A 27036-nucleotide genomic window follows, 5' to 3' on the forward strand; every position below is an offset into this window, starting at 1 on the left:
TAAGAAGCTGCATAGAGGGAGGACAGAGAAGGTTCACCAGACTGATTCCTGGGATGGCAGGACTTTCATATGAAGAAAGACTGGATAGACTCGGCTTGTACTCGCTAGAATTTAGAAGATTGAGGGGGGATCTTATAGAATCTTACAAAATTCTTAAGGGGTTAGACGGGCTAGATGCAGGAAGATTGTTCCCGATGTTGGGGAAGTCCAGAATAAGGGGTCACAGTTTAAGGATAAGGGGGAAGTGTTTTAGGACCGAGATGAGAAAAACATTTTTCACACAGAGAGTGGTGAATCTATGGAATTCTCTGCCACAGAATGTAGTTGAGGCCACAGTTCATTGGCTATATTTAAGGAGATAGATGTGGCCCTTGTGGCTAAAGGGATCAGAGGGTATGGAGAGAAGGCAGGTACAGGATACTGAGTTGGATGATCAGCCATGATCATATTGAATGGCGGTGCAGGCTCGAAGGGCCGAATGGCCTCTACTCCTGCACCTATTGTCTATGTTTCTATGTTCTATCAATCGGTGGTGGCCATGGCCATCTTCTACGCTGATGTGTGTGCCTGGGCAGCAGGGCGAAGGCTGAGGATGCCAACAGGATCAACAAGCTCATCAGCAAGGGAGCGGAGCAGAGATAGATTCACGGGAGGTTGGTCTCGGAGGGGAGGATGCTCCTCAAACTGCGGAGCATCCTGGACAATACAGCTCACCCCCCTCCATGACACACTGGTCAACCTGAGGAGCACCTTCAGCAACAGACTGGTTCCACCAAGATGCAGCATAGAACGCCACAGGAGATCCTTCTTCCCTGTGGCTATTAAAGTGTACAACTCCTCCCCCTTCTGTCGTGGGGTAAAGTGACTGCCCTTCACCCCCCAATCACGCAGAATTAGCACTAAAATGTGTAAATACTTCGGCCCATATCAATAGATTTTCCTTCTCGCTGGCCAATATACTTCGAGGTACACATATCTCTCGTTTCCCTTTTCCCTGACTCTCAGTCTGAAGAAGGGTCTCGACCTGAAACGTCACTCACTTCCTTCTCTCCAGAGATGCTCCCTGTCCCGCTGAGTTACTCCAGCTTTTAATGCCTGCAAATTCGGTTTAAACCAGCATCTGCAGTAACTACCTACACTGTGTTCTTTTCAAAGCTTTTAAACTTAATTGGACGGTCAGAATTAGTGGTCTTTAAGAGTTGTTTTAGACAATCTATACAACAGGTGCAGGAGTAGGCCATTCAGCCATTCAAGCCAGCACCGCCATTCAATGTGATCATGTCTGATCATCCCCAATCAGTACCCCGTTCCTGCCTCCTCCCCATATCCCCTGACTCCGCTATCTTTAAGAGCCCTATCTACCTCTCTCTTGAAAGTATCCAGAGATTCGTCCTCCACTGCCCTCTGATGCAGGGAATACAACAGACTCACAAGTTTCTGTGTGAAAAATTGTTTCCACATCTAAATGGCTTACCCCTTATTCTTAAACTGTGTGTGGCCCCTGGTTCTGGACTCCCCCAACATTGGGAACATGTTTCCTGCCTCTAGCGTGTCCAAACCCTTAATAATTTTATATGTTTCAATAAGATGCCCTCTCATCATTCTAAACTCCAGAGTGTACAAGCCCAATCGCTCCATTCTCTCAGTATATGACAGTCCTGCCATCCCGGGAATTAACCTTGAGGGGGCGGGGGATGGGGGGGCATCTTATTGTAAACAACTTGCACCGGATTTCTCTGCCAACGGGTGCCTCACATCTACTGACCTTGCAAATGCTGTTTGTTGACATTAGAACAGGGCGTACCATTCCAATTAAAGGGGGAGTTTTAAAGCTCTTTTTAAACATGAGATTAAAAATATTCGAATGGCAACAAGCAACAGAAATAGTGCACTACCACGCCCTGATATTGACCTTCTGTTAAGAAGGGACTGCAGATGTTGGTCCAAACCAAAGATAGACCCAAAGTGCTGGAGTAACTCAGCGGGACAGGCAGCGAGACAGAGAGCTAGATAGGGCTCTTAAAGATAGAGGAGTCAGGGGATATGGGATGAAAGCAGGAACGGGGTACTGATTGTGGATGATCAGCCATGATCAGTATCAGTAGTATTCAGTATTTATACTTTAAACTAATTTTAACTGAGTACTTACATACACAGATGAAACGAAAAAACTGTTTCTCGATCAGTTACCATCAGTGCGGTTAATAAAAACAGAATAAATACATATAGCTTTAAAAACATTTATAATTACCATATCTAAAATAGGCCTAAAAATTGAAATAAAAAACAGACATTCAGACCGAACAGTGGCTTTACTTTGACAGGTGTCTATCTGCCAAACTATGGGCGAGGTTAGATATGTTGGTGTATGATATATAGGGAGGGGACACAGTTCGTTAACCAGTCTTAGTGCCTGTGGGAAGAAGCTGTGGAGCATCCTGTTGGTTTTGCAGCTGAAGCTCCTGTACCTCTTCCCAGATGGCAGAATGGAGAAGATTTGGTGTGATGGGTGATAGGGGTCCTTGATGATGGAGATGGCTCTGCTGATGCTCCGCTTCTGATAGATCCCCAACAGGAAAGGGAGTGGGGCACTTGTTGGTTTTGCTCATAAGCCTTGCAGCTCCCAAACCAGGAAGATGATGCCGTAGGTCAGTATACTCTCGATGGTGCCCCTGTAGAAGGTCCTTAGATGAGCAGTGGGGAGACCTGCTTTCCTTAGTCTCCGGAGAGGGTGGAGCCGCTGCTGAGCTTGTTTGATGACTGCTGTGGTGTTGGTCGTAGAGGTCAGGTCATCCGCCAGCTGAAGTCCCAAGAACTTCACACTGCTGACCCTCTCCACAGCAGCTCCATCAATATGCAGCGGAGTGTGATGTAGTTTACCAGCCCTCCTGAAATCGATCACCATTTCATTAGTCTTTTCCACATTGAGGATGAGATTGTGGGATCTGCACCACTCCGTAATGGCGGTGCTGACTTGAAGGGCCGAATGGCCTCCTCTTGCACTTATTGTCCATTGTCCTCCAGAGAGAAGGAACTTTTTCTCCATCCTCCCATCTGGGAAGAGGTACAGGAGCATTAGCTGCAAAACCAGCAGGATGCTCCTCAGCTTCTTCCCACAGGCTATAAGACTGTTAAATGGACTTTGCCCCCTGCCAAGTATCGCGCACAAACCCCCACACTGCAGCAGAGCCACTGTTGTGCCGCTGCCGGTCGGAACGGCTGTTGAATGTTTAGTAGAGTGTTAAATTTGTTCATGACATGTATTTTTTAATTTTAATTCCTGTTTATTTTTTAATGCAAACTGAATGGACACTGGTTGAGCAACGTTTTTTTGTTTCCTCTGGGTATGCGAATACTCAGGAAATGACAATAAAGATATACAATTACAATTACAATTAACTGGTGATGTTTCGTGTCGAGACTGGGTGACATTTCGGGTTGTGTCTGAAGAAGGGTCTCGATCCGAAACGTCGCCCATTCCTTCTCTCCAGAAGGATGCTGCCAGCCTGCCTGTCTGCCTGACCCCGGCTGAGTTACTCCAGCATTTTGTGCCTGATCTTGACCTTTTTCAACCTGAATGTGCATTTTAACATCAGCAGTTTGTGTGTGTGTGTGTGTGTGTGTGTTTTTAAGGGAGAACTTCTCGCCCAGTAGCAGGCGAGGGGCGGAGTGAGATTGCATGCGTCTGCATCAGTGCACTTTCAAGACCTCCATCGCGTACAGTTTGTCCCGCACGCTGCAAGCGTCTCTCTCTCTCTCACCATTATAAACAGGAAGCAGACAACATCTCTGGTGAACTATAAACTCCTGCCTTTCTCTTACATCCGACTCCAGCACCCCCTAGCAGCTGAACGGGGGAGGAAAGAAAGCTGCAACTAAACGACTTGACCTATCTTTGTAAAAAATATATATATATATCTATTTAAGTGGCTCTCTGCATCGGAATGAAATAAATTCGTCCCTGGTAAAGCATGATGCTCACAGCGTCCATGCGCCTTCTGGTGAGTTTCGTTGGTTACATTTGTTGCAAGGAGTTGAATATGTGTGACAATTCAAGGAGAGGAAGGCACTGGGGGGGGGAGGGAAGTACAACATGTAGCTCATTGTAGCCAGCCTTCTCGGCCGCCTCCTGAACACTGGGGAAGGAGTTTGTATTCATTTGTTTGCACGTTGCAAAGTCAAAACAAACAGGGAGACATTGCATCGGAAGGAACTGCAGATGCTGGTTTAAATCGAAGATAGACCCAACATGCTGGAGTAACTCAGCGGGGACAGGCAGCATCTCTGGAGAGAAGGAATACATAGGTCGAGACAACTTCTCCAGACTGTGTATCGATGTCACAAATTAAAACAGCAAACGAGAAACGCCGTATGGAATTCAAATGTTCCTTAATTTGACTGTGGGTGGGTCAAAGAGTGTGCATTCTCAAAGTCAAAGTTTTCATTTCTTAAAGGCAAGAAGCAGAATAAATGCTGTTGAGATCTCTGGTGTAGTTCCGGCCTTGTGTCCTAAACTTTTGTTTTGCAGTCATGTTTCGGGGTTAAATGGACATTGCCCACGTGTCGATTTGAATGTCACCCAAGCAGCTGGTTCAAGCTACTGCGCCCCTTGTCCAACCGCCTTATACATTTTCATTCTACCTCGAAACATTGTTTTTTAACCTTCACCAATTTTTATTTAACCACAATTCAACAACAGTTGTACAGCAACTTGTTTTTTTTTCCTTTTTTAAATAAGTCAGGTACAAAGTTTGAAACATTTCACATTAGAATCACCTTGTCACTTAAATCACAAACAAGGTCCCGAAACAGGCATGATTTAAAAGGGAAACCCTATCAAGAGAAAGAAAGGCATTGAAGAGTACTGGAGTTAATAGGCACAATAGGTGCAGGAGTAGAGGCCATCTGGCCCTTCGAACCAGCACCGCCATTCAGTGTGATCATGGCTGATCATCCCCAATCAGTACCCCGTTCCTGCCTTCTCCCCATATCCCCTGACTCCGCTATTTTTAAGAGCCCTATCTAGCACTCTCTTGAAAGCATCCAGAGAACCTGCCTCCACCGCCCTCTGAGGCAGAGAATTCCACAGACTCACCACTCTCTGTGAGAAAAAGTGTTTCTTTGTCTCCGTTCTCAATGGCTTTAACCCCTTATTCTTAAACTGTGGCCCCTGGTTCTGGACTCCCCAAACATTAGGAACATGTTTCCTGCCTCTAGCGTGTCCATGCTCTTAACAATCTTATATGTTTCAATGAGGTATCCTCTCATCCTTCTAAACTCCAGAGTGTACAAGCCCAGCTGCTCCATTCTCTCAGCATATGACAATCCTGCCATCCCGGGAATTAAGCTTGTAAACCTATGCTGCACTCCCTCAATATCAAGAATGGCTGATCATCCCCAATCAGTCCCCCATTCCTGCCTTCTCCCCATATCCCCTGACTCCGCTATTTTTAAGAGCCCTATCTAGCTCTCTCTTGAAAGCATCCAGAGAACCTGCCTCCACCGCCCTCTGAGCCAGATAATTCCACAGATTCACCACTCTCTGTGAGAAAAAGTGTTTCCTTGTCTCCGTTCTAAATGGCTTACCCCTTATTCTTAAACTGTGTGGCCCCTGGTTCTGGACTCCCCCAACATCAGGAACATGTTTCTTGCCTCTAGTGTGTCCAAGCCTAGATTCAACAATCTTAGTTGAAAAAGAAAGGTAGGCACACTGTTTTCCTGAGGCTTTTTGCAAAAATAAATATTGAGTGTACAAGGCCGGGACAGCACCAGAGATCTCAACTGCATTTGTTTTTCTCCTTGTTGCCTTTGAGAAATGAAAAAAAAAAGACTTTGAGAATGTACTCTTTGACCCACGCACACCAACAGTCAAATGAGGGGAGGAACATTTGAATTTCGATTTCACTGCGTTTCTCGATTGTGGCTTTTAATTTCTGGCATCGACACAGAGTCATTGGAGTAAACGACTGTCCCCGTTTGCTTAAGAATAATCTTTACCAGCAGGGCCGGCCTTAGGATGTGCGGGGCCCAATAGGGAACAATTTTGGTGAACCCCAGATTCCCAGCCAAGGTGTGTCAGCCCAGTTATTTAGTATATATTATGAAATTGTACAAAAATAATAATAATCTTTATTGTCATTGTACAAGACAACGAAATTTTGTTGGAGCAGTCCTCCAGCTGCACAGGAATATGAGTATAAAATACGTTTAAAAAAGAACTATTAAAAAAATTAGACTATAAACATATAGGGTGATTTCACCAAAGGTCAAATGAGCGTAGATCCCCCCTCACGTGACCGAAAATTTTAACTGGAGGACATCTCTCAGTTTGGTACATGTAAGTGAATGGGGAAACGCGCACTTTCCCACCCGTTAAAAACATGGAAAACGGCCGATTTTTGAGCTGAAATTTTCTGTGCTAGTCGGGGTGACCGTGAAGCACAGCGACCTAAATTTTCAGGCAAAAAAAAGTAAGTTAATAATGCCTTACTTTTGATGAAATTCAGCGAGCAAACGCGATAATTCCCGATATTTTGGATCTTAAAATCACCACGGCAAATGTCAGCTGTTCACTTCCGCCGCTTTCTACCTTCAGTTCCCTCTTGTAATTACCTCACTTTCTATCTTTTTTTTTGCCTGAAAATTTAGGTCGCTGCGCTTCACGGTCACCCCGACTAGCACAGAAAATTTCAGCTCAAAAATCGGCCGTTTTCCATGTTTTTAACGGGTGGGAAAGTGCGTGTTTCCCCATTCACTTACATGTACCAAACTGAGAGATGTCCTCCAGTTAAAATTTTCGGTCACGTGAGGGGGGATCTACGCTCATTTGACTTTTGGTGAAATCACCCTATAGGAGTATGGGCGGGTGTGTGAGAGAGGAGAGGGGGGGAATCAGTGTGGGAGGGGGATAGAGTTCAGTAGTGTCACAGCTCTATGGTAGAAGCTGTTTTTTAGTCTTGTCGTGCGGGTGCTCATTGTCCTGTATCGTCTTCCTGAGGGCAGGGGGTGTGAAGAGCCAGTGTCCAGGGTGTGTGCTGTCTCTAATGATGCCCTTGACTCCCGTTTGCCTGTCAGTAGCTCTGCTGGCTTCCAACCTTTACCGTAGCTGCTAATTATATGATTGGACACAATGCCCTTGGAGACAGCGTTTGATTGGCCGCCAAATAACATGGTCAAATCTGTAACAAAAATCGCTAGTCGGTGCGAACTCAGTAACTATCTGGTTGTTTCTCCAAACTAATCTGGTTGTATAATAATAATAATAATAATAATAATAACTTTATTTATAGATCTTTTAAAACAACCACTGTTGCAACAAAGTGCTGTACATGACTAATCATGGACAAAAAATTATTACACGACAATAAAAACATTAAAATAGAGAGTAAAAACAATAAAATTAAAAACATTAAAAGCACTAAAACAGGAGCAAAGTCTCAAGCAGGGTCAAAAGCCAAGGAATATAAATGTGTTTTAAGACTGGTTTTGAAGATGGACAGTGAAGGGGCCTGTCTGATGTGCAACGGCAGGGTGTTCCAGAGTGCCGGAGCAGCAACAGAAATGGCTCTATCCCCCTCTGAGCTTCCGCTTAGACCTCGGTACCTCCAGGAGCAGCTGATCAGCTGACCTGAGGCACCGGGCAGGAGCGTATGGGTGGAGCAGTTCAGAGAGGTAAGGCGGGGCGAGCCCATTTAAAGATTTAAAAACAAATACAAGAATTTTAAAATGAACTTGAAAGTGCACCGGGAGCCAGTGGAGGGAGGCCAGAATTGGCGTTACGTGCTCCCTCTTTCGAGTTCCAGTTTAAAGGCGAGCAACAGCATTTTGAACCAACTGGAGACGAGCCAGGGAAGATCGAGCAACTCCAAAATAGAGTGCGTTACAGTAATCCAGCCTAGATGTGATAAAGGCATGGATTACTGTTTCAAAATGCTGCCGCTCAAGAATGGGCTTCACCTTTACCAGCTGCCTTATGTGAAAGAAGCTGGACTTAACTACCGCGCCTATTTGATGATCTAATTTAAAATCACTGTCCATCCTAAAACCCAGGTCCAAAACTGTTGGCTTCACATACCGTGCCAGGGGGCCGAAGTCAACAGGGGGAGGGTCACGGCAGCCATTGGGACCAAACACTATCACCTCTGTCTTCTTTTCATTAAATCCTAGAAAGTTTAGGGCCATCCAGGACTTAATGTCCTCAAGACAAGACAGAAGTGGTTTGACAGAAAAGGCATTTCCTTCCTCAGCGGCATATATAGTTGGCTATCATCAGCATAACAATGAAAAGACATGCCATGCTTTCTAAGAATGGAACCCAGAGGGAGTAAGTACAGTGAGAAAAGCAGGGGCCCTAAAATTGAGCCATGTGGAACCCCATATGACAGAGGAGCGGAGGAGGGATTCAAAACCAGCAAGGTTTTCCAAACTAATCTGGTTGTATCAACCAGACTATCTCAATTCAACTCAATTCAATTCAATTCAACTTTATTGTCATTGCACAGATACAAGTATAGGTACAACAAAATGCAGTTTAGCGTCTGGTCATAGTCATAGTGCAAGATGGGAATAAAAAAAGTACAGAACAAGCACACATTAGAGTAAGAAGAGTACTGGTTAACAATGTGGATGGAGAGACCAAATATATCTAGCGACGGGACTCCGAGTTCAGCAATGTAAGTGTGTTGTTGAAAAAGCTGTTCCTCATCCTGCTTGTTCGAGACCTGAGGCCCCTGCACCGCCTTCCTGATGGGAGGAGGGCAAACAGTCCATGGTTAGGGTGAGAGGGGAACTTGATGATATTCCTGGCCCGTTTCAGACACCGTTTTCGGTGGAGGGCATCCATGGCAGGGAGCGGGGCACCGATGATGTAGTGCCTTCCTATTCGCTACAGTGCAATTGCTGTACCATACCGTGAAGCAGGTGGTCAGGATGCTTGTGATGGTACAGCGGTAAAAGTTGGTCAGGATCTGGGGGGACAGGTGAGCTTTGGGGGGACAGGTGAGCTGTTTCTCCAAACTAAACAGTATAACATGCAGGTACATTCATTTAAAATTAAAGTCAGTGATGATTTCACACGATCTCTCACTGTGTAAAGCTCAATATCTGACCAATTTCTGTTTAACACGTTTGGTCTGCCGTGAGCATTTTTCTCTCCCAAAACAGTTCGTATCTAGCAAACCGATCAACGAACCAGACAGCAGTTGGACGCAGTCATAGAAACATAGACAATAGGTGCAGGAATAGGCCATTCGGCCCTTTGAGCCTGCACCGCCATTCAATATGATCATGGCTGATCATCCCCAATCAGTACCCTGTACCTGCCTTCTCTCCATACCCCCTGATCCCTTTAGCCACAAGGGCCACATCCAACTCCCTCTTAAATATAGCCAATGAACTGGCCTCAACTACCTTCTGTGGCAGAGAATTCCACAGATTCACCACTCTCTGTGTAAAAAACGTTTTTCTCATCTCAGTCCTAAAAGATTTCCCCTTTATCCTTAAACTGTGACCCCTTGTCCTGGACTTCCCCAACATCGGGAACAATCTTCCTGCATTTAGCCTGTCCAACCCCTTAAGAATTTTGTAAGTTTCTATAAGATCCCCCCTCAATCTTCTAAATTCTAGCAAGTACAAGCCGAGTCTATCCAGTCTTTCTTCATATGAAAGTCCTGACATCCCAGGAATCAGTCTGGTGAACCTTCTCTGTACTCCCTCTATGGCAAGATTAGGAGCCCAAAACTGTACCAATACTCCAGGTGTGGTCTCACCAAGACCCTGTACAACAGCAGTAGAACCTCCCTGCTCCTATACTCAAATCCTTTTGCTATGAATGTTAACATACCATTCGCCTTCTTCACTGCCTGCTGCACCTGCATGCCTACTTTCAATGACTGGTGAACCATGACACCCAGGTCTCGTTGCATCTCCCCTTTTCCTAATCGGCCACAATTCAGATAATAGTCTACTTTCCTGTTTTTGCCACCAAAGTGGGTAACCTCACATTTATCCACATTATACTGTATCTGCCATGTATTTGCCCACTCACCCAGCCTATTCAAGTCACCTTGCAGCCTCCTAGTTTAGAGGGGTTTAGAGATGTTTAGAGATGTTTAGAGGGCTTCAGATGGGTTCAGGTGTATTTATAGGAGAATAGAGGGGGTTTAGAGGTGTTCAGAGGGTCCCAGAGGGGTTTAGAGACGTTATAAGCCCCCCGTGAGAAATTGTAATTCTTTGAAATTGAAGATAGACATAAAGCTGGAGTAACTCAGCAGGACAGGCAGCGACTCTGGAGAGAAAACCCTTCTTCAGACTGAACTGAACTCTCGTCGGTGAGAGTACTTGTGATTGTCTGAAGAAGGGTCTAGACCAGAAACGCAACCCTCTCCCCAAAGGCCATGCCCGTCCCGCTGAGCCACCTCCAACTTCAGAGCCAAACAAAAAACACAGAGTGCTGGAGGAACTCAGCGGACAAGGCGGCTGCCTCACCCGCTGGGTTTCTCCAGCATTTTGTCTACCGCTAAATGTCAATGATTCCGGGAATGCTGAGGTGATAGAGAGGGAGTGAGAGAGGTAGAGAGAGACGAGATGGAGAGAGAGGGAGGGAGGGAGGGAGAGAGAGAGCAAAACACTGAGAGACACAACGTGGGTCGGTAGGTGAATGACTAACCTGCAAACCAGGAAGAAGCCCCTTCTCGCGGTCCGGGGCCCTCACTCATGATGGTGAGTTTAATGAAATTCTCAACGTGTCATCGATCTACATTCCTCAGTAAATGTAATTGTGTTTTAAGCAAGTATTAATGACGCCGCGTGAATTTTATTCAAAGGAACATGGCGTTATTAATACTTGTTCAAAACACAATAACATTTACTGAGGAATGCGGATGGATGCAGATTGATGCATTGCATAACAAGGTGTTAACTACTTGCTGTTAAGAAGTGCTAACAGTACTATTTAACAAATCGTTTGTGTCTGATGGCCTGAAGTGGTTGTTATACATGTTCGTTTTAAAAAAAATCCGGATGGCGAATTAAAAAAAATCTTTATTTAACAAAGAGAATTTGTATTTCAGTACGAAATACGGAACATGGGTGTGGGGCGCGGGGCCCAATTTGGAGCAATCAGTCAAATCGGCTTAAGGCCGGCACTGTTTACCGGTACAACAAAAATATTATTACAAGCAGAAATGACAGTGGCAAAGATTTATTGGGGCAGGTGGGCACAAATTCAGGAGGGTATTCGACTGGGCGACCAAAATAAAATATAGGCCCATGATAAAATTAACACTGCAGATCTGGGATAAAAGTGAAACAAAATGAAAATGCTGGATACACTTCCTGTAGATTTTTCTCCTACTTATTTAGGTTAATATCTTTGGTTAAAGATGTATATAATAAGCCTCAGAAGGCAGTGGAGGCCAATTCACTGGATGTTTTCGAGAGTGTTAGATTTAGCTCTTAGGGCTGAAGGCATCATGGAACATGGGGAAATAGCAGGAATGGGGCAATGATTTTCGATGATCTTCCATGATCATATTGAATGGTGGTGCTGGCTCAAAGGGGGACTGGGCGATTTTTTTTTGAAGACCTGATACATCAGTCAATGATGCCGAAAAATATCGGCAAGTGGGACAGGCCCTTTAGGGGTTATGGGGAGAAGGCCGGAGAATGGGGTTAGAAAGGTGAGATAGATCAGCCACTATTGGATGGTGGAGTAGACTTGATGGGCCGAATGGCCTAATGCTGTTACAATCACTTACCACAATCCAGTGACTTTCTGCTCCTCTCCTCATTGCAGCCAGCTCGAATATGGCGATCTCCACTCCAGGTCAAGACTCCAGGCTTTTTCCGCCCCACCCCAAGGGCTTTCTCCACGCAGTGCCCGTTGCCTCAGCTGCCCGTGCCTCCGTTGAGGCATACGCTGGAGCGTTACCTCCTGGCGCTGCAACCCCTGGTCACCCCGGAGGAGCTGGAACAGACGAGGCAAATGGTGAGGGACTTCAGTAAGCCACGTGGCATCGGGCCAAAACTGCAGGACAGGCTGGAGAAGCGGTCGAAGAGAACTGAGAACTGGGTGAGTACTGCTCATCACTTCCTCGAACTCCTCAATACCCAACCAAACCCGAACTGGAACAGAGGGAGGCTGACTCATGTTCAGGTCATTGTCCCTGAATTCTCGACAAGGAAAAGTCAATCAATAGTCATCAGTTAATGAAAGTAAACATGCAGGTACAGCAGACAGTGAGGAAAGCGAATGGCCTGTTGGCCTTCACCACAAGAGGAGTTGATTATAGGAGCAAAGAGGTCCTTCTGCAGTTGTACAGGGCCCCAGTGAGACCACGCCTGGAGTATTGTGTGCAGTTTTGGTCCCCTAATTTGAGGAAGGACATTCTTGCTATTGAGGGAGTGCAGCGTAGGTTCACCAGGTTAATTCCCGGGTTGGCGGGACTGTCATATGTTGATAGATTGGAGTGGCTGGGCTTGTATACTCTGGAAGTTAGAAGGATGAGAGGGGATCTTATTGAAACATATAAGGGTTTGGACACGCTAGAGGCAGGGAATATATTCCCAATGTTGGGGGAGTCCAGAACCAGGGGCCACAGTTTAAGAATAAGGGGTAAGCCATTTAGAATGGAGACGAGGAAACATTTTTTCACACAAAGAGTTGTGAGTCTGTGGAATTCTCTGCCTCAAGATGGCAGTGGAGGCTGGTTCTCTGGATGCTTTCAAGAGAGAGTTAGTTAGGGATAGCGGAGTTAAGGGATATGGGGAGAAGGCAGGAACGGGGTACTGATTGTGGATGATTAGCCATGATCACATTGAATGGTGGTGCTTGCTCGAAGGGCCGAATGGCCTCCTCCTGCACCTATTGTCTATTGGAGATAGACAAAAGTGCTGGAGAAACTCAGCGGGTGAGGCAGCATCTATGGAGCAAAAGAAATAGGCAACGTTTCGGGCCGAAACTCATCTTCAGACTGAAGAAGAGTTTTGGCCCAAAATGTTGCCTATTTCCTTCGCTCCATAGATGCTGCCTCACCCGCTGAGTTTCTCCAGCACTTTTGTGTACCTTTGATTTTCCAGCATCTGCAGTTCCTTCTTGAACCTATTGTCTATTGTCCTGTCTCTCCAATCCTGTGGTTGCTTCTCTTTCAGCTCACCGACTGGTGGATCCAGAGCGCCTACCTGACGTGCCGGCTTCCCCTGGCTGTCCACTCGAACCCTGCCGTGGTTCTGCCCAAACAGGACTACAACGATTGGAAAGGGCAGCTCAGGTAGGACTGTCCTCACCAGGTTTGTGTTCAGCATTCAAATCTATTGCTTATTGTCAAAGAGGCACAGATGCGGTAGAAATCTTGCTTCTCAAATTCAAGTTACATTTATTGTCACGTGCACCAGTTGGCGCAGCGTGGTTTGAGTTACCAGACAGCCATACGTATAAAAAGAACACAATATCCGATAGAGTTTAACAAGAACATCAACACACAGCAGAATCAATGTTTCCCACTGTGAGGGAGGGCACTAAAGTTCAGTCATCGTCCGATTGTTCACCCGTGGTCGGGGCCGTTGAGTCCACCGCAGTCGCCACTACGACTACGGGTGCTGTCTGTGTGGAGTTTGTACGTTCTCCTCGTGACCGCGTGGGTTTTCTCCGAGATCTTCGGTTTCCTCCCCCACTACAAAGACGCGCAGGTTAATTGGCTTGGTATAAGTGTAAATTGTCCCTGGTGTGTGTATGTGTGATGGTGTTAATGTGCGGGGATCGATCACTGGTCGGTGTGGCTCGTTGGGACGAAGGGCCTGGTTAGTTTTGAAGTTAGATTTAGCTCTTGGGGCGAAAAGAATCAAGGGATATGGGAGAAAGCACATGGTATTGGGGGTTCAGTATTGATGTGGATAGAGAACTGGTTGGCAGACAGGAAGCAAAGAGTAGGAGTAAACGGATCCTTTTCACAATTGCAGGCAGTGACTAGTGGGGTACCGCAAGGCTCAGTGCTGGGACCCCAGCTATTTACGATATATATTAATGATTTGGACGAGGGAATTGAATGCAACATCTCCAAGTTTGCGGATGACACGAAGGGGGGGGGGGGGGCAGTGTTAGCGGTGAGGAGGATGCTAGGAGGCTGCAGGGTGACTTGGATAGGCTGGGTGAGTGGGAAAATGCATGGCAGATGCAGTATAATGTGGATAAATGTGAGGTTATCCACTTTGGTGGCAAAAACAGGAAAGTAGATTATTATCTGAATGGTGGCCGATTAGAAAAGGGGGAGATGCAAAGAGACCTGGGTGTCATGGTACACCAGTCATTAAAAGTAGGCATGCAGGTGCAGCAGGCAGTGAAGAAGGCGAATGGTATGTTAGCATTCATAGCAAAAGGATTTGAGTATAGGAGCAGGGAGGTTCTACTGCAGTTGTACAGGGTCTTGGTGAGACCACACCTGGAGTATTGCGTACAGTTTTGGTCTCCTAATCTGAGGAAAGACATTCTTGCCATAGAGGGAGTGCAGAGACGGTTCACCAGACTGATTCCTGGGATGTCAGGACTTTCATACGAAGAAAGACTGGATAGACTCGGTTTGTACTCGCTAGAATTTAGAACATTGAGGGGGGATCTTATAGAAACTTACAAAATTCTTAAGGGGTTGGACAGGCTAGATGCAGGAAGATTGTTCCCGATGTTGGGGAAGTCCAGAACAAGGGGTCACAGTTTAAGGATAAGGGGGAAATCTTTTAGGACCGACATGAGGAAAACCTTTTTCACACAGAGAGTGGTGAATCTCTGGAATTCTCTGCCGCAGAAGGTAGTTGAGGCCAGTTCATTGGCTATATTTAAGAGGGAGTTAGATGTGGCCCTTGTGGCTAAAGGGATCAGAGGATATGGGGAGAAGGCAGGTACGGGATACTGAGTTGGATGATCAGCCATGATAATATTGAATGGTGGTGCAGGCTCGGAGGGCCGAATGGCCTACTCCTGCATCTATGTTTCCACGCTGTATTTCTAAAACTAAAAGTAAATCTAGGCACTGAAAGTCCTACCAGCAGAGGGGTACATAGGCTTTGCACAATTTAACCCAACTTTCTTACTCTCATGATTCAAAACTAATCTGTAACTTACTAAATGTTTAAGAAAAAACTGCAGATGCTGGAAAAATCGAAGGTAGACAAAAATGCTGGAGAAACTCAGCGGGTGAGGCAGCATCTATGGTGCGAAGGAATAGGCAACGTTTCGGGTCGAGACCCTTCTTCAGACTGATGTGGGGGGGGGGACAGGAAGAAGAAAGGAAGAGGCGGAGACAGTGGGCTGAGGGAGAGCTGGGAAGGGGAGGGGAAGGGGAGGAGAAAGCAAGGACTACCTGAAATTTGGAGAAGTCAATGTTCATACCGCTGGGGTGTAAACTCACCACCCACACCAAATCCTGGCATCACATCACTCCAGTCCTCAAACAACTTCACTGGCTTCCCATCTCCCACCGGATCACCTACAAAATCCTGATCTTCACCTACAAAGCCCTCCACCATCTGGCCCCCCCATATCTCACTGACCTCCTCTCCCCCTACCAACCCTCACGGTCCCTCAGATCCACATCAGCAGGTCTCCTCTCCATCCACAAGTCCAACCTCCGCAGTTTTGGGGACCGAGCCTTCTCCAGGGCAGCTCCCAGGCTCTGGAACTCCCTCCCCCAACTTATCCGCAGTTCTGTGTCCCTCACCATCTTCCAGTCCCGCCTCAAGACCCATCTCTTCAATTCTGCCTATCCTTGGCCCCACGTCCCCCTCCCTTTTCATCTGTGCTTGAATTGCCTCGTATTGTGTTTTGAATTGAATTCTGTCTTTACTTTGTGTACTAGTCATGTCTCTACTATTTATTTCATTCCGCTTACATGTTTTTCCTCTACTTGCTAAATTTTTGTAAGGTGTCCTTGAGACTCTTGAAAGGCGCCCATAAATAAAATTTATTATTATTATTATTATTATTAAACTGCCCAAGCGAAATATGAGGTGCTGCTCCTCCAATTTGCGGTGGGACTCATTCTGGCCATGGAGGAGGCCCAGGACAGAAAGCAACTTACTTTTTTTATTACGCTCCTGGTCCAGATAAAAGACAAGACATGCATAGAACAAATTGCATACAAATAAATTACACACAAAAACACAATACATGGTTTAAGATCAAGAATCTGTGTCCTACAACAAGGCAACTACTGTATACCAATGTCTCCACGGCTGGGATTGGTAGCATGTATGTTTTGTTTTTAAGGCCAAGATGATTTCATTTTCAGAGTAATTAATCTGGAACATACATTTATACATAAGATTTAGACAATAGACAATAGGTGCAGGAGGAGGCCATTCGACCCTTCGAACCAGCACCGCCATTCAATGTGATCATGGCTGATCATCCCCAATCAGTACCCCGTTCCTGCCCTCTCCCCATATCCCCTGACTCTGCTATCTTTAAGAGCCCTATCTAGCTACCTCTTGAAAGTATCCAGAGAACCGCCCTCTAAGGCAGAGAATTCCACAGACTCACAACTCTCTGTGAGAAAAAGTGTTTCCTCATCTCTGTTCTAAATGGCTCATCCCTTATTCTTAAACTGTGTGGCCCCTGGTTCTGGACTCCCCCAACGTCGGGAACATGTTTCCTGCCTCTAGCGTGTCCAAACCCTTAATAATCTTATATGTTTCAATAAGATGCCCTCTCATCCTTCTAATCTCCAGAGAATACAAGCCCAGCCGCTCCATTCTCTCAGCATATGATAGTCCTGCCTTCCCGGGAATTAACCTTGTAAACCTGTGCTGCACTCCCTCAATAGCAAGAATGTCCTTCCTCAAATTAGGGGACCAAAACGGCATACAAATATACCAATGTCTCCAAGGCTGGGATTGGTTGTATGTGGTGCTAAACCTTATAGAATTTGGCTTGTACACACTAGAATTTAGAAGATTGAGAGGGGATCTTATAGAAATTTACAAAATTCTTAAGGGGTTGGACAGGCTAGATGCAGGAAAATTATTCCCGATGTTGGGGAAGTCCAGAACTAGGGGTCACAGTTTAAGGATAAGAGGGAAGTCTTTTAGGACCGAGATGAGAAAATCATTTTTTACACAGAGAGTGGTGAATCTGTGGAATTCTCTGCCACAGAAGGTAGTTGAGGCCAGTTCATTGGCTATATTTAAGAGGGAGTTGTGGCCCTTGTGGCTAAATGTGGCCCTTGTGTACGGAGAGAAGGCAGGGATGGGATACTGAGTTGGATGATCAGCCGAATGGCCTACTCCTGCACCTATTTTCTATGTTTCTATATTATGTTTGATAAGGCCAAGATGATTTCATTTTCAGAGTCATTAATCCGGAAAAGACAGTTTGTAAAGTATTGACACCTGCAGTAACAAACATTTCACTTGCACTACACCATCTATGTCTCTTAAGTAATATTCTCATGTCATCATTAGTTCAAGTTCAAGTTCAAGTGAGTTTATTGTCATGTGTCCCTGTATAGGACAATGAAATTCTTGCTTTGCTTAAGCTCACAGAAAATAGTAGGCATTTACTACAAAACAGATCAGTGTGTCCATATACCATGATATAAATTTATACACACATGAATAAATAAACTGGTAAAGTACAAATAGCAGAAAGTGGTTATTAATAATCAGAGTTTTGTCCGAGCCAGGTTTAATAGCCTGATGGTTGTGGGGAAGCAGCTATTCCTGAACCTGGTCGTTGCAGTCTTCAGGCTCCTGTACCTTCTACCTGAAGGTAGCGGGGAGATGAGTGTGTGGCCAGGATGGTGTGGGTCTTTGATGATACTGCCAGTCTTTTTGAGGCAGCGACTGCAACAGTTACTTTCAGTCTCTGTGAGCTTGCTTTTCTGTAGTTTGACCACAGGCATGCAGTATAGAGTGGTGTACAATATGCTCTGAACAGAGACCACTTCACTCCATCTGTACACGCACTAAAGTTGCGTAAGAGAATGTTTGCTTTTGCAGGCTTTGATTTTTTTTTTTGTTGCACTATATTGGGGTTTTCATATATGTTTTTTTTGTGTTTCGAATGTTATCTATTTAGTACTGTGTACACATACCTGCTGTGCTGCCGCCCGTAGGAATTTCATTGTTCCAGTTCGTGCGATTCTTGCCTCTCATCCCTCGCCTCTTTTTTTAGTTTAGAGATACAGCGCGGAAACAGTCCCTTCGGCCCATCGGGGCCGCGCCGACCAGCGATCCCCGCACACTAACACTATCCTACTCCCACTAGGGACAATTTTTACATTTACACCAAGCCCATTAACCTACAAACCTGTACGTCTTTAGAGTGTGGGAGGAAACCGAAGATCTCGGAGAAAACCCACGCAGGTCATGGGGAGAACGTGCAAACTCCGTACAGACAGCACCAGTAGTCGGGATCGAACCCGGGTCTCTGGCGCCGCATTCGCTGCAAGGCAGTAACTCTACCGCTGCCCCACTGTGCTGCCCAATGGACTCTCATCCCTTGTCTCTTGATATAATTCTCCTTACTGTATAATTAAATTGGTTTGGCTATAAATGTAAAATTGTCCCCAGTGTTGTGCAGGGTAGTGGCAATGTGCGGGGATCACCGGTCGGTGGGCTGAAGGGCCTGTTTCTGCTCTATCTCTAAACTAAACTAAAACTGCTGTATAATTGTCATAGAACTTTAAAACAAAGCACTTTGAAAGCGATTTGTTACTATTTATGCATCTGGATTTTTAATAAATATTAGTTTGTTTAGTTTATTGTCACGTGTACCGAGGTACAGTGAAAAGCTTTTGTTGCGTGCTAACCAGTCAGTGGAATGACAATACATGATTACAATCGAGCCATCCACAGTGTACAGATACATGATAAAGGGGATAATGTTTAGTGCAAGATATAGTCCAGTACCGTCTGGTCAAAGATAGTCCAAGTGTCCCAAATGCAATACATAGTAGCTCAGGACTGCTCTCTAGTTGTAGGTAGGATGGTTCAGTTGCTTAATAACAACTGGGAAGAAAGTGATCAAAATTGACTTGAAGTGTTTAAGAAAGAACTGCAGATGCTGGAAAAATCAAAGGTAGACAAAAATGCTGGAGAAACTCAGCGGGTAAGGCAGCATCTATGGAGCGAAGGAATAGGTGACGTTTCGGGTCGAGACCCTTCTTCAAACTGAGAGGGTGAGGGGGGGCGGCTGGGAAGAAGAAAGGAAGAGGCGGAGACAGTGGGCTGTGGGAGAGCTGGGAAGGGGAGGGGAAGGAGGGAGAAAGCAGGGACTACCTGAAATTGGAGAAGTCAATGTTCATACCGCTGGGGTGTAAACTACCCAAGCAAAATATGAGGTGCTGCTCCTCCAATTTGCGGTGGGGCTCACTCTGGCCATGGAGGAGGCCCAGGACAAAAAGGTTGGATTCGGGAGGGGGAGTTGAAGTGCTGAGCCACCGGGAGATCGGGTTGGTTATTGCGAACTGAGCGGAGGTGTTGGGTGAACGGATCACCAAGCCTACGCTTGGTCTCACCGATGTAGAGCAGCCGACATCTAGAGCAGCGGATGCAATGGATTAGGGTGGAGGAGGTGCAGGTGAACCTCTGCCTCACTGAAACTGGAGTTAACAATTAACATGACTGTGCATTGATTGGAATAAGACACTGCCCCAGTATCTCCAAATAATCTCGATGCCTAGGAACGATTGAATTCTCATGGTTATTTTCTTGTCTCTACAGGTTTGCGGCCAAACTAATCGCTGGAGTGCTGGACTTCAAGTGTAAGCTCGACAGGTAAGTGTTTCCAGTTGACATCTTGGACCTGTCCCTGACATCACACCTGGTTTGTCATTGGCAAGTTTGGAAAGGTCCCTACAAAGCTCTGTGGCGCAGCGGTGGAACTACTGCCTTACTGCGCCAGAGACCCGGGTTCGATCCCGACTACGGGGTGCTTGTCTATACGGAGTTTGTACTTTCCCCCTGTGACCTTCTGCAGTTGTACAGGGCCCTAGTGAGACCACACCTGGAGTATTGTGTGCAGTTTTGGTCTCCAAATTTGAGGAAGGACATTCTTGCTAGTAAAAAGTAAAATTTATTTATATAGCACGTTTAAATCAACTCGCGTTGAGACCAAAGTGCTTTACATAGAAAGAAAATAATAATTAGGCTTCCGTACATCCATAGAAAAATTAAAATTAAGAAAAATGACACAACATATTGTATACTTCAACACAAACGTCCCCCACAACAGAATACAAAATTTCCACTGTGGGGAAAGACATCAAAACGTTCAGTCCTCTCCCTCTGTGATCACCCGAGGTCGGGGCCTATTTGTGGTCTCCGCAGTCAGTCCGATGTTTTCAGGCCCTCTTGCCAGAAAGCTGGAATGCCGGCATCGGGTGAACACTCCTCGGCGGCTTGGAAATGTCTGGAGCGGCCGCTCCCTCCCCGGAGACCGCACGCAGCACCCGAAGTCTTCAGACCGCGCTGGTTGGAGCTCCGACTCTGGTGATCTCGAATCCCAGGCTCCGCGGTGTTTAAATCCAGCGCCGCCCGCCCGCGACTGGACGCTCCACAGCCGCAGCTCCTTGGATGTATATCGGCGGTCACAGTACTCGGTAAGGCATCACCCACTCCGTGTTGGTGTCCCAGCACTGCACCGCCGCCGAAGCTGTAGTCCCGGCCCATCCCGACAGGAAACGCCGCAACAGTCTGATGGTAGGCCGCGAGGAAGGGGCGAAGAAGCAGCTCGGAGGGAAACCGCCTCTCCGACCAGGTAGGGACCAGGAAAAGTTTCCCCCTTCCCCTCCCCCCACCCACCACATAAAAGAAGACCTCCAACAAACATTTTGAAGTAACAGGACTAAAAATAAAAATAAAAAAGGGTGAAAGGACGGACTGCAGGCGGAGCAGCCATACACAACGGCGCCCCACTCCTGCAGTCCGCCATCTTGAGGGAGTGCAGCGTTGGTTCACCAGGTTAATTCCCGGGATGGCGGGACTGTCATATGTTGAAAGAATGGAGGGACTGGACTTGAATACACTGGAATTTAGAAGGATGAGAGGGTACCTTATTGAAACATATAAGATTATTAAGGGATTAGACTCGCTAGCGGCAGGACACATGATCCCGGTTGGAGGAGTCCAGAACCAGGGGCCACAGTTTAAGAATAAGGGAAAGACCATTTAGAATGGGGATGAGAAAAAACTTTTTCACCCAGTGAGTTGTGAGTCTGTGGAATTCTCTGCCTCAGAAGGCAGTGGAGGCCAAGTCTCTGGATGCCTTCAAGAGAGTTAGATGGAGTAGAGCTCTTAAAGATAGCATATAAACATAGAAATTAGGTCCAGGAGTAGGCCATTCGGCCCTTCGAGCCTGCACCACCATTCAATATGATCATGGCTGATCATCCAACTCGGTATCCCGTACCTGCCTTCTCTCCATACCCTCTGATCCCCTTAACCACAAGGGCCACATCTAACTCCCTCTTAAATATAGCCAATGAACTGGCCTCGACTACCCTCTGTGGCTGGGAGTTCCAGAGATTCACCACTCTCTGTGTGAAAAAAGTTCTTCTCATCTCGGTTTTAAAGGATTTCCCCCTTATCCTTAAGCTGTGACCCCTTGTCCTGGGCTTCCCCAACATTGGGAACAATCTTCCTGCATCTACCCCTTGAGAATTTTGTAAGTTTCTATAAGATCCCCTCTCAATCTCCTAAATTCTAGAGAGTATAAACCAAGTCTATCCAGTCTTTCTTCATAAGACAGTCCTGACATCCCAGGAATCAGTCTGGTGAACCTTCTCTGCACTCCCTCTATGGCAATAATGTCCTTCCTCAGATTTGGAGACCAAAACTGTACACAATACTCCAGGTGTGGTCTCACCACGACCCTGTACAACTGCAGTAGAACCTCCCTGCTCCTATACTCAAATCCTTTTGCAATGAAAGCTAACATACCATTCCCTTTCTTCACTGCCTGCTGCACTTGCATGCCTACTTTCAATGACTGGTGTACCATGACACCCAGGTCTCGCTGCATCTCCCCTTTTCCTAATCGGACACCATTTAGCGGAGCCATGGGATATGGGGAGAAGGCAGGAACGGGGTATTGATTATGGAAGATCCGCCATGATCACAGTGAATGGCGATGCTGGCTTGTAGGACCGAAACGCCTATTCCTGCACCTATTGTCTATTGACTTGCGTGGGTTTGCTCCAAGATCTTCAGTTTCCTCCCACACTCCAAAAACGTACAGCTTTGTGCGTTACTTGGATTGGTATGAATTTAAAATTGTCCCTGGTGTGTGTTAGTGTAGGGTAGTGTTAGTGTGTTGGGATCGCTGGTCGGCGGTAACTCTGTGAGACGAAGGGTCTGTTTCCACACCGTCTCTCGAAACTAAACTAAACTAAAAATATCATTAGTTCTATCATTATCCAAATGAAGCCACAGTGTTATCTGATCTTTTTATCCTTCAATAGAACATAGAACAGCACAGCACACAAACTATGCAAACAATTTATGGCTCTTTGACATCGTATCAAATTTGTTGGAACCTGACCAGATTTATTTTTAACTTCAGTTTAACTGGTAGACTTAAGAGCCTGTCCCACTTGGGTGTCATTTACGTGTCATTTACGCAACATCATTTAAGCATCACGATGCACGTGTCGTGACGCCCTCGTGATGCGCGCATGGTGCGTGGTGACATGCGGTTGTGCGCGGTGTCCCAGGATTTTGGGATGCACAAAATCTTCGCGCGCCACCTGCATAACGCGCAAATGACGCCCAAGTGGGACAGGCCCTTGGGCCCACCGAGTCCGTACCGACCAGCGATCGCCCCCGTACAACAGCACTACCCTACACACACTACGGACAACTTCCAATTTGCAGAGGGGCATTTAACCTCCAGACCCGCACGTCTTTGGAGTGTGGGGGGAAACCGGAGCGGCCGGAGAAATTCCACACGGTTCATGGGGAGAACGTGCAAACTCTGCACAGACAGCACCCGTAGTTGGGATCGAAACGCCGTGCCTGCCCCTAATGTACTCGTTCTACAGCGTCTCGTGATTATTCCCGGACGTTGACGTAGCCATTTTGTTCTCGTTTTGTTTTCCTCTTTAGTCAGTCGCTTGCAACTGAGTACAGTCGGGCGAACCCCCTCTGCATGGATCTGTACGCCAAGATCCTGTCCTCCTGTCGTATCCCTGGGCCCAAACACGACACCCTGATCAATTACGGGTCCACCAGGAGTCCACCGACGCACGTCACCGTAGTCCGCAACTTCCAGGTGAAACCTCAACTTCCAGATAAGCTGTGAATTACATAGACTTGGCATTGGTTCTGTCTTTAATGCAGCGTGTGTGTGTATGTGTGTGTGTGCGTGTGTGTGTGTGTGTTTAAGTATGCATGTATATGAGAGTGTGTAAGTATGCATGTGTGTGTGTTTAAGTATGCATGTGTGTATGCATGTGTAAGTATGCATGTATATATGCGTGTGTATGAATATACGTGTGTGTAAATATGTGTGTGTTTGTGTGTGTGTAATTATGCATGTATATATGTGTGTGTGTAAGTGCATGGGTGTGTGCATGTATGCACGTGTATGTGTATATATTTGTGCGTGTTTACAAGTATGCATGTATATGTGTGTGCAAGTATGTGTGTGTGTGTGTGTGTGCGCATGTATGCACGTATATCAAGTTCAAGTTCACATTTATTGTCACAGGCAATAGACAATAGACAATGGGTGCAGGAGTAGGCCATTTGGTCCTTCGAGCCAGCACGGCCATTCAATGTGATCATAGCTGATCAAATCACTACCCCGTTCCTGCCTTCTGCCCATATTCCCTGACTCCGCTATCTAGCTCTCTCTTGAAAGTATCCAGAGAACCGGCCTCCACCGCCCTCTGAGGCAGAGAATTCCACAGACTCACAACTCACTGTGAGAAAAAGTGTTTCCTCATCTCTGTTCTAAATGGCTTACCTCTTACTCATAAACTGTGGCCCCTGGTTCTGGACTCCCGCAACATTGGGAACATGTTTCCTGCCTCTAGCATGTCCAAACCCTTAATAATCCGCAATAAAATCCCTTCAATTCCTTCTAAACTCCAGAGTATACAAGCCCCGCCGCTCCATTCTCTCAGCATATGACAGTCCCGCCATCCCAGGAATTAACCTGGTGAACCTCAATAGCAATAATATCCCTCAATAGCAATAATATCCCTCAATAGCAAGAATATCCTTCCTCAAATTAGTGGACCAAATCTGTACACAATACTCCAGGTATGGTCTCACTAGGGCCCTGTACAACTGCAGAAGAACCTCTTTGCTCCTATACTCAACTCCTCTTGTTATAAAGGCCAACATGTCATTGGCTTTCTTCACTGCCTTCTGCACCTGCATGCTTACTTTCAGTGACTGATGAACAAGGACCCCCAGATCCCATTGTACTTCCCCTTTTCCCAATTTGACACAATTTAGAAAATAACCTGCCTTCCTGTTTTTGCTCCCAAAGTGGATAACCTCACATTTATCCACAGCCACCGACATAATCAAAGACGAGGCTCACTTCCACGCGATCCCAGCACACTAACACTATCCTACACGTACTAGGGACAATTTCACACGTACACCAAGTCAATTAACTTACAAACCTGTACGTCTTTGGAATGTGGGAGGAAACCGAAGATCTCGGAGAAAACCCACGGGGGCATGGGGGAGAAAGTACAGACCGTACAGACACATACTCTGGAGTTTAGAAGGATGAGAGGGGATTTTATTGAAACATATAAGATTATTAAGGATTTGGACACGCTAGAGGCAGGAAACATGTTCCCGATATTGGGGGAGTCCAGAACCAGGGGCCACACAGTTTAAGAATAAGGGATGAGCCATTTAGTACAGAGATGAGGAAACACTTTTTCTCACAGAGAGTTGTGAGTCTGTGGAATTCTCTGCCTCAGAGGGCGGTGGAGGCCGGTTCTCTGGATACTTTCAAGAGAGAGTTAGATGGGGCTCTTAAAGATAGCGGAGTCAGGGGATATGGGGAGAAGGCAGGAACGAGGTACTGGTTGTTGATGATCAGCCATGATCACATTGAATGGCGGTGCTGGCTCGAAGGGCCGAATGGCCTCCTCCTGCACCTATCGTCTATTGTCTTTTGTCTTTTGGAGTGTGGGAGGAAACCGAAGATCTCGGAGGCAACCCACGCAGTCACGGGGAGAACGTACAAACTCCGTATAGACAAGCACCCGTAGTCAGGATCGAACCCGGGTCTCTGGCGCTGTGAGGCAGCAACTCTACCGCAACGCCACTGGGCCGCCTTAGCTCCTGTTCAGTTGCGATGGCTCGCGAATTTGCTGACCTTGTTCGAACACTCCTTTCTTTCTTTTAAAATCTTTTTATTAGTTTTTTTCCAAAAAACAAAAACAAAACCAAAAGAATAATGATCAACATAACAATGATATTGATACATAGGGATCAGGGAAGGAACTGCAGTTGCTGGAAGTGAGTTTACAAAATTGTCAGAAACTCAGTGTCCAGCTGTATATGGACAATGAAATTCTTTTCAGGCCAAAACCCTTGTAATCAGCATTTCAGGAGGAGGAGCCCGAATAGGAGACAGCTCAAGGGTTAAAGGGGATGAGTCCAAGTGCTATCAAAATGTACAGAGGAGGTTGAAACTATCTCCGGAGACCTCTTCAAAGTAAATTGAAGTGAGTTTAAATGTCCCTGTGTAGGACAAGAAATTCTTATTTGTAATCAGAAAAAAATCTAAATATGAGTCCAGTGTCAAAATACACATTGAATATAGACCTCCCGGTCTCTATGTAAATATAGTTAAATGTTTAAAAGAAAACTTATATGTGGAAAAAAAAGAAAAAAGATAAAAGGAAATAAAAAAGGAAAAAAAAGAGAAAAAAGTAAGTAAGTAAAACTAGAAAAAAAGCAAAACGAATCTGAGCTGAGAATTTCAACAATCTAAGTCCCTGTTTGTCGTCAAGTCCGTTCCACCATATAAAGGTAAAATCATTTTTATAATTCTGACATTCCTGCGCTCGCTTATACTTGCAGTTCTTCCACCTGGATGTGTACAACAGCGACGGCTCGCCTCTGACTGTGGACCAGATTCACATGCAGCTGCAGCGCATCCGGAATTTCTCCTGGAAGACGGACAAGGAGCCGTTGGGAGTTCTGACGAGCGATCACCGCAACACCTGGGGCCAGGCCTACAACACCCTCATGAAAGGTAGAACGAACTCGGAACGATCGCTAGTGCCGAACGAATGGACTAGTTTAGTTTAGGTGAGGGATACAATAGAAACAAGCCCCTTCACCCCACTGAGTCCGCGCCGCCCAGCGATCTCCCCCCCCCCCCTCACTAACACTGCCCGACACAGAGTCCGGGAACAATTTGCAATTTTACAAAAGCAAATTAGACTACAAGCCTGCACGTCTTTGGAGTGTGGGAGGAAACCGGAGCACCAGGAGAAAACCCACTCAGGTCCGGGGGTGAACAATACTCCAGGCGTGGTCTCACTAGGGCCCTGTACAACTGCAGAAGGACCTCTTTGCTCCTATACTCAACTCCTTGTGTTGTGGGGGCCAACATGCCATTCGCTTTCTTCACTGCCTGCTGTCCCTGCATGCTTGCATTCATTGACTGATGATCAAGGCCCCCCAGATCCCATTGTACTTCCCCCTTTCCCAACTATCTCCAGGACTGGCTGCAGTTCCCAGGTCGCCTGCGAGCCCCGGGACTAGCTGTAGCGCCCAGATCACGTAAACAATTTTTTTGTTTAAATGCCTGCGGGCCGGATGATTTCGGGCTACGGGCCGGATCCAGCCCACGGGCGTAGGTTTCCGACCCCTGCCCTAGACTTTATTTCCTTCCTCATGTATCTATACAATGTGGACGGCTCGATCGTAATCATGTATTCGTAATCATGAGTATTGTAGAATATTCTTTATTTGCGAAACATTCCTCAAACTACACGGTACTTGGTGAGGATTTAACGCTTTAAGCTCCTGTCGACGTGAGGAGCACTAGATGCTGAGCGTACTCAA

General features: G+C 46.3%; 1 protein-coding gene across 1 annotated transcript in view; it reads left to right on the plus strand.

Annotated features, from left to right (window-relative positions):
• The first annotated feature begins 3757 nt into the window (after nucleotides 1-3757).
• cratb (carnitine O-acetyltransferase b) overlaps nucleotides 3758-27036 on the plus strand; it is a 38772-nt gene continuing 15493 nt past the window's right edge. The window contains exons 1-6 of the mRNA XM_055665777.1: nucleotides 3758-4001; nucleotides 11795-12070; nucleotides 13150-13268; nucleotides 19711-19764; nucleotides 23092-23257; nucleotides 26044-26218. Of these exons, the coding sequence (XP_055521752.1) occupies nucleotides 3972-4001; nucleotides 11795-12070; nucleotides 13150-13268; nucleotides 19711-19764; nucleotides 23092-23257; nucleotides 26044-26218 (820 nt within the window). The 5' untranslated portion in view covers nucleotides 3758-3971. The remainder of the gene's footprint in view (nucleotides 4002-11794; nucleotides 12071-13149; nucleotides 13269-19710; nucleotides 19765-23091; nucleotides 23258-26043; nucleotides 26219-27036) is intronic.

The sequence above is a fragment of the Leucoraja erinacea genome, unplaced genomic scaffold (assembly GCF_028641065.1).
Source record: "Leucoraja erinacea ecotype New England unplaced genomic scaffold, Leri_hhj_1 Leri_147S, whole genome shotgun sequence".
In the NCBI taxonomy this organism is placed as follows: domain Eukaryota; kingdom Metazoa; phylum Chordata; class Chondrichthyes; order Rajiformes; family Rajidae; genus Leucoraja; species Leucoraja erinaceus.